The 12570-nt window shown below is 38.2% G+C and overlaps 2 protein-coding genes across 2 annotated transcripts; one reads left to right on the top strand and one right to left on the bottom strand.

Moving 5' to 3' along the window:
* Positions 1-638: 638 nt before the first annotated feature.
* Positions 639-8192, bottom strand: sh3bgrl (SH3 domain binding glutamate-rich protein like). The gene is made up of 4 exons (XM_026279776.1): positions 7690-8192; positions 2869-3054; positions 1362-1442; positions 639-1176 (listed from the first exon to the last, which is right to left on the bottom strand). Exons 1-4 carry the CDS (start codon positions 7732-7734, stop codon positions 1141-1143), a joined length of 348 nt encoding a protein of 115 aa, XP_026135561.1. The 5' UTR covers positions 7735-8192; the 3' UTR covers positions 639-1140.
* Positions 8193-8544: 352 nt separating this feature from the next.
* On the top strand, positions 8545-11016 carry hmgn6 (high mobility group nucleosome binding domain 6). The gene is made up of 6 exons (XM_026279777.1): positions 8545-8712; positions 9443-9469; positions 9593-9622; positions 9709-9756; positions 10018-10140; positions 10293-11016. Exons 1-5 carry the CDS (start codon positions 8698-8700, stop codon positions 10120-10122), a joined length of 225 nt encoding a protein of 74 aa, XP_026135562.1. The 5' UTR covers positions 8545-8697; the 3' UTR covers positions 10123-10140; positions 10293-11016.
* Positions 11017-12570: the final 1554 nt, after the last annotated feature.

Below are 12570 nucleotides of genomic sequence, written 5' to 3'. Positions count from 1 at the left end.
ATTCCTTGTTCAGATTCTTGAATCAATTTTGCTTGACAATCCTCATAAGGCTGTGGTTCTCTCTTGATTGTGCATCTTTTTCTTCCACACTTTCTCCTTCCAGTCAACTTTCTGTTAACATGCTTGGATACAGCACTCTGTGAACAGCAGCTTCTTTGGTAATGAATGTTTGTGTCTTACCCTCGTTGTGATGGGTGTCATTGATTGTCTTATGTACGACTGTCAGATCAGCAGTCTTCCCCGTGATTGTGTTGACTAGTGAACAAACTGAGAGACTGTTTTGAAGGCTCAGGAAACCTTTGCAGGTGTTTTGAGTTGATTAGCTGATTGACATGTCACCATATTCTAATTTGTTGAGAGTGAATTGGTGGGTTTTTGTTAAATGTGAGCCAAAATCATCACAATTAAAAGAACCAAAGACTTAAACTACTTCAGTCTGTGTGCATTGATTGTATTTAATACATGAGTTTCACAATTTGAATTGAATTACTGAAATAAATTAACTTCTCCATGACATTTATTAATTTATTGAGATGCACCTGTATATATATCGTCATGTTGTATCTCAAGTAAATTTGAAAAGATGTTTAGATATTTGTATTGGAAAACAAGAAAAAATTCAAGAAAAAGACATTCAATAATATTTGTCAATTATTTTTAATCATTCAGTAAGTTTTATTATACTTTTTTTGCATGAAACATTTAAGGTTCTGATAATAAATGTAAGACTTTCTGCTCCAAAGACCTTTTAAGGCTTTCATTTTTGGAAGACTGAATTATTCAGACCCACAGAAACCCTAAATATATGCGCACATATTAAATGTAACTTGAACCGCATACATAATCAAGAAGATTCAAGCATAAACATAACAAAATCTGCATGCTTAAACATTAGAAAAAAAAGATGAACCGTCAAACCTTGATGACACATTTAAATAGTAAAATACTACTTTGCTCATGTCTATTTGAACGACAGAAGAAATGCTTTCTTTTCAGGTTGAACAGTTCAATCAATCAGATGGAATTTTGAGAGGACAAATAAATCATAACATTCATCACATCACATAATTTCATGAATGCAAAGAAAAAAAAAGAACGTAATCATTAGAAAGTGCAGAAGTTCATCAGCTGTTCTCTAGATTACATCTGCGTTTTCTTAGACAGTGCTTCTGCTTCCTGTGAAGAAACACAGAAATGCATCGAGTCAGTTCCAGTCAGCAGTGAGAAGCTGTTCAGTACAGCAGAAAGACTAGAGCAGTGTTTGTTAATCAGACGGACATGAGCACTACATTCCTAGAGAGGACGCATACGGGACACATGCGCTGGGAATAAAGGAGCCTTTCTGTCCCTCAGACACCTACCTTTGAGCCTGGAGGCGCCGTCAAGCCAAGAAACGCATACACAGCATTGTCCTCACGGGCACAGAAGAACGCCTCGTAGTTCTGGAGCACAGAAGCAAAAGAAAGCACTGCTTAAATATCACGGTCTGGTTTTGAGTCTGTTTGAATCAGTCAAAACACCAGATGCCAGTTAAAAATGTTTGGAAGTTACTTGTGCAGAAATGTGTTTTGCTTCGCATTGAAACAGATGGAAATAGATTCAGTTTGGTTGCTTTTCATGTATTAGTTTAAACTCAGAACTTCATGCTTCATGTGTTGGGTAAACTAAATCATTTCTGTTTTAAAACTTCATAATAGGAATATTTTGGGCCAAATCTGTTAACCTGGAAAATATAATTCTATCATCATTTATTCAGCCTAACTGAATTTTATGGTACATATAGTTATTATAGTATAATTATTTTTTGTAAATTTTATTTTATTATTACGAACAGCATAGTCTTCACTGTCTGAATTAAAAGTACTGTACATTGATCCTTATTAAAGCTCCTTAAGTTATTCAGTCAAAAGCGGTGTGTAATTTTCTCTTTTACAAATATTATTAGATTAAAACAGGAACTAAACCAGTGTTTTAGGCAGAGAGGGAACAGAGCAGCTGCAGAAATATACAGTATGAAAAATATATGGTGTTTTCTGAACATATTTCATTGTATTGTAACTTGTAAATGAGTGTAATACAGGCACTTTAACAAAAAGCATATACTGCACAAGGCTTATATTAGACTGCTGTTACTTTAGGACCTAATGCACAGATACAGTGATAGTGTCATTTCAGAAAACTTAAAATATACTGTACCAGTCCATTTACCATCATTACAAGCTGCTGACTGGTCTCGCGAGAACGTGACGATATCCTTGCAAAACAATTTGCAGTGTTTACATTAGAGCTGCAAGATTAATCGTTTAAAGATGTCGATCTTTAAAAACTGCACATTTAAAAAAAGTGTCATTGGATCGTTCATTCAAAAGATTCTAGTGGAGAAACATGTCTTTATGAATTCAGACACCTACTCCTTCATTTATTTATTTTTGTATTTTATTTTGTTCAATGAATATATTTTTTTAAAAGACTTTTAAGCAATGAACATTTTGAAAGAACCAGTAGTAAATTGTTATTTTGTTTAGTTTTCTAATCTTTTTTTTCTTCTTTAGAATTGTGATCTAAAAATGTATAGGCCTATATATAACATGATTCTCATTTTATCCAGAACCAGACCATTTTCCCCTATATATCATTATTAAAAAAAAACAGTCTAAACATCTCAGCTCGTCTGGTTCTCGTGAACCAAGTCTCGTGTCTCGTCTCGTGTGATAAGTGTCTCGTCACACACCTAATATATAGTTTTCTGTTCTGCAGAAGAAGTTAATCATAAAAATGTATTTTTAATTTTGCTTTCATTATTACCCAATATTCCATAATGCTTGCTTTATAAATTGTGTGAGCTACTAGGCAGCACATAATACGCACCCCACAGTATCTGTCCTCGTTGAAGATCTGAGGAGGCAGAGGGTTCCCTGTGGCAGGCCGGGAATCCTCAGGGACGTGTTCTCGCATCCACTTCCTATTGGTTTCATCAGCTGCGATGTCACATTCCTCAAACTCGATCTTATTGGCTGCCAAGAAGCCCTTGACATCCTGCTGCTGTTTCTTGATCTGAGGGAATCAGATTAGATCACACATTAAAATCAATGGACTAATTATGCTGCCCTTGAGCAGAGGGTGTTTTGTGTGTGAAAGCGTTATTAAAGGTGCTGTAGGGAACTTTTGTAAAAAAATATTTTTTACATATTTATTAAATCTGTCATTATGTCCTGACAGTAGAATATGAGAGAGATAATCTGTGTAAAAATCAAGCTCCTCTGGCTCCTCCCAGTGTCCTACTGCCATTTGCAGAAATTAATCCGCTCTCGGTAAAAAACAACCAATCAGAGCTGCGGTCCGTAACTTTGTTTGTGTTCAAAATGTAGAAAAATGTATATAATAAGCGAGTACACCATGAATCCATTTTCCAAACCGTGTTTTTAGCTTGTCCTGAATCACTAGGGTGCACCTATAATAAGTGTTTATATTCGGACTATTTTAGATTGCTTCGGGGGTACCGCGGCAGAGTAACCCAGTACCTTTGTGATTTTTCATAAACATAAACAGAGAGAAGTAGTTCCGGCTACAATGTTCTTCCGCAAGACGCAAGCAGTTCTGTTTATTAACCGCTAAAGCGTCAAAAGTTGCCTACCGCAGCTTTAAAGGGATATTTCACCCAAAAATGGGTGTACTAACCCTTTAATTACTTTATCAGTTACAGCCTTTTCAGAAAATTAGGATATGAGCATAACCATTGTTCTGAGGAAGGCTTCCAATAAAGTGTTAAAAACTCTTAAAGGGTTAAAATATGCAGATGATATTGTGCAGGAAAATAATGTGCAGGAGCTGGAGGACAAACAAGGCACTCATGAAAACTATCACAGACGCACAAAAGAGTTATGGAACATACAGGTAACAAGAATTCAGACATTATTTTGTCTTGTGAATGACACGTAATCATCCGATGTGTGAATTAGCTCATTCAGGATAGCTTGTGATTTGATCCCTGTTGTTCTGTTGACAAAAATTAAGAATGAATATTGTTTCGTCTGTATGCATATCTTTGTAATTGTTCCTAATTTGTTCTGACCATGTTCAAGTTTTTACTTTCTCTCCAGTCTGACTCTTTTTGATACTCTTGCCTCTTTGTGTAGGTAATATTTGTACATTTTTGTATCATATTACATGATTCTTTCAGCTGAATGACCTGTGAACCAAGAAACTTCTTGGATCTCTTACCCATTCAGCGTACTCAAATATAACTGCCTAAGCAGTGCAACCACATCTTCTTTTTTTTGCCCATAATACAAGTGAGAAATATAAAAAACAACATTATGAACTATTAGATGAACAACTCAGAAGCGTATAGAGATTCATGGGGAAGCACCTCATCATTGAGTTCTTATATCCACCCCGTTGGACTTACAGGTGCTGGTCATATAATTAGAATATCATCAAAAAGTTGATTAATTTCACTAATTCCATTGAAAAAATGAAACTTGTATATCATATTCATTCATTACACACAGACTGATATATTTCAAATGTTTATTTATTTGAATTTTGATGATTATAACTGACAACTAAGGAAAATCCCAAATTCAGTATCTCAGAAAATTAGAATATTGTGAAAAGATTCAATGTTGAAGACACCTGGTGCCACACCGCACCCTGGAGAGGATTGTGAAACAAAACCCATTCAGAAATGTGGGGGAGATTCACAAATAGTGGACTGCAGCTGGAGTCAGTGCTTCAAGAACCACTACACACAGACGTGTGCAAGACATGGGTTTCAGCTTCGCATTCCTTGAGTCAAGCCACTCTTGAACAACAGACAGCGTCAGAAGCGTCTCGCTTCATACAGGACTGGACTGCTGCTGAGTGGACCACAGTTATCTTCTCTGATGAAAGTACATTTAGCATTTCCTTTGGAAATCAGGGTCCCAGAGTCTGGAGGAAGAGAGGAGAGATACACAATCCATGTTGCTTGAGTCCAGTGTAAAGTTTCCACAGTCAGTGATGGTTTGGGGTGCCATGTCTTCTGCTGGTGTTGGTCCACTGTGTTTTCTGAGGTCAAAGGTCAACACAGCCATATACCAGGAAGTGTTAGAGCACTTCATGCTTCCTGCTGCTGACCAACTTTATGGAGATGCAGATTTCATTTTCCAACAGGACTCAGCACCTGCACACAGAGCCAAAGCTACCAGTACCTGGTTTAAGGACCACGGTATCCCTGTTCTTAATTGGCCAGCAAACTCGCCTGACCTTAACCCCATAGAAAATCTATGGGTTATTGTGAAGAGGAAGATGTGATATGCCAGACCCGAGAATGCAGAAGAGCTGAAGGCCACTATCAGAGCAACCTGGGCTCTCATAACACCTGAGCAGTGCCTCAGACTGATCCACTCCATGCCACGCCGCATTGCTGCAGTCATTCAGACAAAAGAGACACAACTAAGTATTGAGTGCTGAACATGCTCATACTTTTCATTTTTGTACCTTTTAGTTGGCCAAGATTTTAAAAAATCCTTTCTTTGTATTGGTCTTATGCAATACCCTAATTTTTTGAGATTTTCTGAGGGATTTTCCTTAGTTGTCAGTTATAATCATCAAAATTAAAAGAAATAAACATTTGAAATATATCAGTCTGTGTGTAATGAATGAATATAATATACAAGTTTCACTTTTTTAATGGAATTAGTGAAAAAAATCAACTGTTTAATGATATTGTAATTATATGACCAGCACCTGTAAATGCAAACAAAAGGGGAACAGGGTTTATTCACAAAACAAACAGGGAACAAGAGGTTATGGAAGACATGAAAGTCCAAAAACAGGGGATACAGGAAAGAGTGATGGGTCAGTGAAGGAACACTGCAGGAACCAGCCTTGGATGACAACAGATCAGACAACTGCAGAGAAGAAGCCAGGACCAGATGAAGATCTGTTACTTGATAAACACTGGGAACAAGAAACCTGAAGCAGAAAACCAAGTCGAGAACTGATAAAAATTAAAGTAACAAGACGAATAATGAAAGGAAAAAGTTAACTAAACTAAAAGACTAAAAAACACAAAACAAAATGAAAGACTACTAAGAGATAAATACAAAGGAAACTAAAGATGATTTGAAAAACAGCCAAATCAAAGAGCTAAACTCAAACAAGAAGAAACTAAAGAAATAGCAAAGAGGAAACTTGACTTCGAGAGGCTGATAGTAGCACAACACACACACTCAGTTAAAACAAACCAGCAAACACAAGAGGACAGAGAGAACAATAAATAGAGAGGAAAGCACATGAGGAACACATTTAGAGAAACAAGGAGAAGACCAGAGCTAAACAAGGGGGTGTGGTGACGGGAGGTGGGACTAATTTAACACACAGCATACAGAGACAGAACCATGTGCTCAGACACAAACAAACACAACACTGAGGAGACACCTGTCCCTGATGAGCGGGAATCACACACACCTCCAGTCGCTCCACTACAACAGGATTCTTATGCTCCACAAATCAGCCTGAATAGGTCCATCTGCTGGAAAAAGCAATATTTCGCAACCCTGTTTTTGGAAACACACCAACAAATGGGTGTATCTTCTATGTCTCCATTATCAGACATTTTAGGGTCTCTACTAACAGACAGGAAAGCACCATGTTTCATTTTAGACAGGAATGAAAACGAGAAGTACGGTGCGATTGTACTGTTGTTTGCCAACATGCTGCTTGTTCAGCTGATGAAACATCTCAGAAACATTGGTTTCTTGTCCCTTAACATGTAAACAGTGTCAACACTGAAAGAAGTTGGAGTAAGGACTTTGCATTGTCATGTCAGAAGAAGTCCGCTGGTGGCTGAACTATGTACTAGTCAGGACTAGTGTCGTTCCAGAGTTACATAACTTACAGTATCTGGAGCACAACAGTGTTCTCTAACTCACCAAATTAGGAAGAGTTCGAGCCAAACCAGCTTCTGGAGGAAGAGCTCCCTCTAGATATACCTCTTAATACTGTTACTTCACTCTTCAACAGTTAGGATGCAAATAAACTCAGGCCTGCTCATCTAAACTGGTGTGGTCACTCTGAGTCCGTCCTCGTGCAGTTACAGTCCAGTTAAACACATCTACTGTTGTTCTGGAGAAGTCCTGAGCAGAAGTGTTTATTTCCAGCGCACGGATGTCAGAGGAAGTGGTTACATTAACTGTCAACTTCAGCACCATATTTAGGGTTTGTAGTGACTGTTTTCTCTGTCACATTTGCATGAGAACAAAAGACTACTGTGGTCTAGCAGTATATTCAGTGCTGAATTTACATTTGATGATGTTTTCAAACTACTTATAATAAGAATAACATTAGGAAAAAGTGAAATAAGAATACTTTATTTATCTACAGCCAACTATTTCCGCGATTACCATAATTTCCGCCAAAATGTCATATATTTAGTGCCACAGTTTTGTTGTCACTTCACTAAAAACAAACTGTGGTAATTTTGTTACGCGTCACCAACACATCATAAAACTTCACAAAAAAAGAAAGAAAAAAAAAAGGTTTCAACTGACAGTGAGTGTGGCCTTTTCTTTTATTGTTTCTTTCTATATTCATATAGAAAGACTTTTCTGTGGTAACAATAAATGTTGATGTCCTAACTGCGTTAGATTTTCTCGAGGAATGTCTGTCTACAGTCGCATATTCGCGAGCATCTGAAGTTCTTACCGATGTAGATCCGGAGGATGACGCGATGTAAACTTTAATCACCATGATGACAGATTCCTCAGACGCGTTCGAGCTCAATAACAGCGATGAACAGCCTCCACATCAGCTGAGTCCCGATGAGAGTGTCTCTCTCTCTCTCTCTCTCTCTCTCTCTCTCTCTCTCTCGGTCAGACCCGTCACTCCCCGCCTCTTCTCTTCCTGCTGCAGCACAGACAGACTAAACACTTTTTATCGACAGTCGCGTTATTATCTCAGTGTGAATCGTGATTAAGATCGTTCACTCAGTGTTATGTAAACGGTGTAATATTTGAGTTTTAGTTTCACGTGCGCCCTTTAAAATCTATAACTCTGGAACACTTGTGTGCATCTGTGTATAAATTGTTTCCAGAGAATAATGTTGCAGTTCTAACCTTCATGTTATTTTGTAACACCGAGCGAGCGACGCGACAAAGTAACAGTTCATGAACAATGCTTGTTACATGCTCGCGCGCGTTTGGGGGGCCCTGCTCTTCTGTTTTTTTTTTTTTTTTTGGTTTAATAATCTGGCTTGCAAAACAAACCCCAAAACCCGAGTCGATTCCAGGGCGCCATCTTGAGTACAGAACTCGCAGAAATAAATCACCCCGTACCTAAAAGGCACTGGAATTGCAAAGAGAAAAGAAAAAAGAAAAAAAAAGATTACAGATTCCTGTTTTCCTCGTTAAAACTAAAATAATAAAAACGCACGCATACGTTGTAGATTAATGAATCTCTCAGTCAACATCTCTTTCCTTAACATTTCTGTCGACATTTATCATAAATACCGGTTCTTCGTGTTTGGCTCTCAGTTCTCAGCGCTGATTGGTCGATCGAGGCGTCAGTCAAGCTTAAGCCACGACCCTTAACCCGTTCAGTCACTTTCTGTAATGTTCCTCCGTGTTTACTGCTGAGCAGAGCACGTATATGCGGAGTTTTCTTCTAAAGCAGCTGTTTTACCTTTGTGTTTCACAGTCTCTTTAGGAATCAAACATGCCTAAAAGAAAGGTAACGTTACGCATGCTATCTCTCTCTCTCTCACACACACACACTTCTGCATCAGGGAGGCGTTGTTCGGACCTGATAGTCATATCCATGTTTATTCACGGCATTGCAAAATATATATATCTGCATACGCTCATATTATTTACTAAAATATTATTTATATTATTACACCGTGAAGTCCGCGCCGCATATTTCCGATTTTTGCACCGTGTGTGTGATTGCGCGCTCAAGTTTGTTTTGCTGGCTTCCATTGCTAATGGAGTCAGCCGTACTGTGCATGAAGAAACTCTAACCAAACCAGCCACGAACCACCCACTAATGCTGAAAATGACCTTTGCAATGTTAAAGACTTAACTGATTGAGAACAGACTGATATGGACAATAAGATGGTGTTATTATTGTATAGTCTTTGTTCTTGTGAGCAGAGAGCTGTAATGGCGCTAATGTGCCGACAGATGCTCCTCGCGCAGCGCTACATCCTGGGCTTGGCTCTGAGACTAACTCCGACAGACCACTGGGGTCCTTTACTGATTTTATATCTGGATTTTCTTTCTTATTTCTTTCATCCCAAATGTTATTGGTAGTTTTGGGTGTGATATTTCACAGTTCACTTTATTGTCATAAATAAAATATAGTGTCCTGAACTTTTACCCACTGGTAAAAAAAAAAAAAAAAATCTGGTGTGTGATTTAATTTTTGATTTGACTATATAAACATATGTTTTTATTCACAGAAAGCAGACAGGGATGGCAAGGATGAGGTAAAATATTTTCATGTAAACTTAAAATGTCACTTGGAAACTTTGTTAGGTTAATTGTTTATTGAAATATTTCCCATTGATGTGTAGTTTTGTGCTTGTAACTTATATGTGTCCCATTTTCAGCCTCAGAGGAGATCTGCACGGTTATCAGCTGTGAGTATGTTGCCATTTTCAGATTGTGTGTGTGTGTGTGTGCGTGTGTGTGTGTTTCACCTCTCATCTGTGTTTTTTCTTCATAGAGACCAGCTTATGTGAAGGCTGAACCCAAACCAAAAAAGACAGCTAAGGTAAATACTACCAGATTCCTAACAAACCAGCAATAAACTATTATGTTAGAACAATGTTAGTTACTTAGTCAATTTATCCCCATAGACAATACTACTTTGGAGCATATTCACAGGCTAAATCACAATAGGCATATATAAACATACACCATGTACAATAAATGAATAGTTTCTGTGCTACAGCATTTAAAGTACTATTGTTGTGAGTTTATACATGTATATTCTGTCTAATGCGTTGATACCAATGATTCACTTCCTCTTTAGAAAGACAAAGCTGCCAATGTCAAAAAAGAGGATAAAAAGAGCAAGGTGAAGGCCAAGGAGAGCTGTGAGTCTGCAGCCAGCGAGGAAAACCACTCAGAGAACTGAGAGGACAAGACCAACACGGTGTGTTATAATCTCTTAGACTTTAGACTTTACAGAAAACTTTTTAATAAACACATTTTACTTTCATTTTGGGAATAAAATCATTGAAATGCTGTTACACTAGGATGTTCTTTGTATCTCTTGATGATTTCTTCCTCTAAACCCATCCTCAGGTCACAAAGACTCAAAAACATGCGAAGGAAGCAGAATCTGAGTAGCACTATTGCCTCCCATCAACACTGTCATCACAGCTCCTCATCACTCCTAGTGTTGTGTCATTGTCCAGTCTCCAAGGCATATCGTTCACAGAGAAATATTTTTATCAATGGTTTTATAAGTATCAGCACAGGTTTTTTAGCACAAGATTAAGCTAAATGCTGAGCACCCTGTAGATCTGCAGCGATTGTTTCTGTGAGGACGCCACACTAAAGGTGTTTTTAAATGCCATTTATTGTTAATGATAACTTATTTGGTCTAGAAAAATCATACCTGCCTCTAGAGTTTGGAGTGTTTTCTTAAAGTGTTTCTACATTCTCTTTCTCCTCCGTCCTCACACTTGTTTTTCGGGTTTTAAAAAGTGGTTATAAATGACGGGGGGAAATTGACTTTTTTAACATGTATGTTTTCTTTACTATTTAGTCATTTAGATTTTGGTGTATTATTCATAACTGGGGGGGGGGGAGGCTTCAAGCAGAGATTTGCGAGAACTAAAATATTTCACTGCATCTTGAAGAAAAAAATCTACAAATTAAAAATGCAGCTTATTAAATATGATTTTTTTTTCATGAAAATTGTAAAAAAAAAAATTCTTGTGATTGACGTGTTGAAGTCTGCAGGCTGTTATGTACACTCTGATGTTGCTAGTGTCTAATAAAGAAAAGGGTGGAATTTTCCTCACTTTTGCCTCTCCCTCTTTTATTCAGAGTCAGACATTATAAACTACAGCAATAGATCTGACGAGATTCTTTACAGATCCATTGATCTCTGCTCACACTGGACATTCAGTGTCACTAACCCTCACACAGAACTCTGTCATTTAAAGAGACGGACTTTGAAGCTTGCATGTTTTGCAATCGCTTAACCTAGTAAAGCAGTGTTATGTAATTATCAATGAAGATTCGGGAGGAGCGCGTCAGATACTTAGCCTAATCATCACAGGTGGACCACAATCAAGTAATCAATCCCACAATATAAATATCGCTGACTTACCTCTATCCATTGACGGTTTATCAGCATCCCTCCTCCACCCCATCTCCCCACTTCAAGTTCACTTTACAATATATGGGGAAGGGGGGGGTACTCTAGGTTCGGGCAATTCCCGAGCTCGGAGCCCTTCCCCGGACAGCACGCCAAATATGCATACCATACCTCAGCTAATTGTATGTAAGCGTGAACTAGTGAAATCTCATAACATGAACGCTTCAATGCTTTGAAACACAAGCCCTGAGAATTTTCTTTGCTCTTCCATATTCCAGTACGGCCCATGCATCAGCGCTTATATGCTTCTGAAGGACACCCGTTGTTCCAAAGTCAATGAAACTAAAAAGCAACATAAAACGAAAGGAACATTGTCAGGATGAGAATAACAAAACACACACAGAACCAGAGCTAGAATCGATCCTTGCTGGACACCATGCATCAGCACAGCAGAGTCTGAGGAGCATTCTCCAGAGAAGCTTCTGTCTTTGGGAGGGTTTGGTACAATGTACAGTGCTCTCTCCCACCTTTAATACCACGACTGAGGTGCTCTTAATCTTTGACAAAACCTAAAATGTGATAAAACTGTTTTTAGACCAGGGGTTTCAAACTCACTTCCTGTAGGGACGGAGCCCTGCAGAGTTTCCTTCCAACCCTGTTCCAACACATAATGTAGTTTCATAACAAGGTTCGGGAGGAGCACATCAGATACTTAGCTTAATTAGCACAGGTGGAGCCACTTAAGATAATCAACCTTAGGGTATAAATACAGCTGAATTAGCCTACCTGTCTCCATTGACGGTTTATCAGCATCCCGGTTCGCTCTGTCTTATCACAGACCCAATTTTCCTTCCAACGAGGAGCTCCATACTGGGGATTTTCAGATCTGCTACTTTTTGCTGTTCGCGGATAGAAAGTAGTGCGGGAGCTGCGTGGAGTTCCAATTACATACGTATGCGGAAATTACAGATCCGATTTGAGCATCGGATGCTTTCAAATATTTGAACTTCTGCGACTAGACCGTATGCGAATGCCCAACCGGATGTGATGTATTATAATCAAATCTATCGGTGCGAGGTCAGAATTACCAATATTTTGTTAACTTTAACATTATTCTTCAAACACAATTTATGTAAAATGGTGGTTTATAATAATTATGGGAGAAATAATTATTAAACCATTATTTATGTGATTAGCCCCATAAAAGCTACTGTTTTTATTTTGGGGGTCATCTGATTTGTGACGATGTATTCA

This window comes from Carassius auratus, chromosome 14 (genome assembly GCF_003368295.1).
Source record: "Carassius auratus strain Wakin chromosome 14, ASM336829v1, whole genome shotgun sequence".
In the NCBI taxonomy this organism is placed as follows: domain Eukaryota; kingdom Metazoa; phylum Chordata; class Actinopteri; order Cypriniformes; family Cyprinidae; genus Carassius; species Carassius auratus.
Note: the sequence above shows the minus strand (reverse complement) of the source record. Positions and strands in the feature narration are given on the sequence as shown.

Excerpts from the sequence above, each read along its gene's own strand:
- sh3bgrl (XM_026279776.1), bottom strand. The coding sequence starts at position 7,734 with ATGGTGATTAAAGTTTACATCGCGTCATCCTCCGGATCTACATCG. Across the intron at positions 1,443-2,868 it reads ACGAGGACAGATACTGTGGG|AACTACGAGGCGTTCTTCTG; the intron begins GTGCGTATTATG and ends TCTGTGCTCCAG. Across the intron at positions 1,177-1,361 it reads CGGCGCCTCCAGGCTCAAAG|GAAGCAGAAGCACTGTCTAA; the intron begins GTAGGTGTCTGA and ends GTTTCTTCACAG.
- hmgn6 (XM_026279777.1), top strand. Across the intron at positions 9,470-9,592 it reads ACAGGGATGGCAAGGATGAG|CCTCAGAGGAGATCTGCACG; the intron begins GTAAAATATTTT and ends TCCCATTTTCAG. Across the intron at positions 9,623-9,708 it reads GATCTGCACGGTTATCAGCT|AGACCAGCTTATGTGAAGGC; the intron begins GTGAGTATGTTG and ends TTTTCTTCATAG.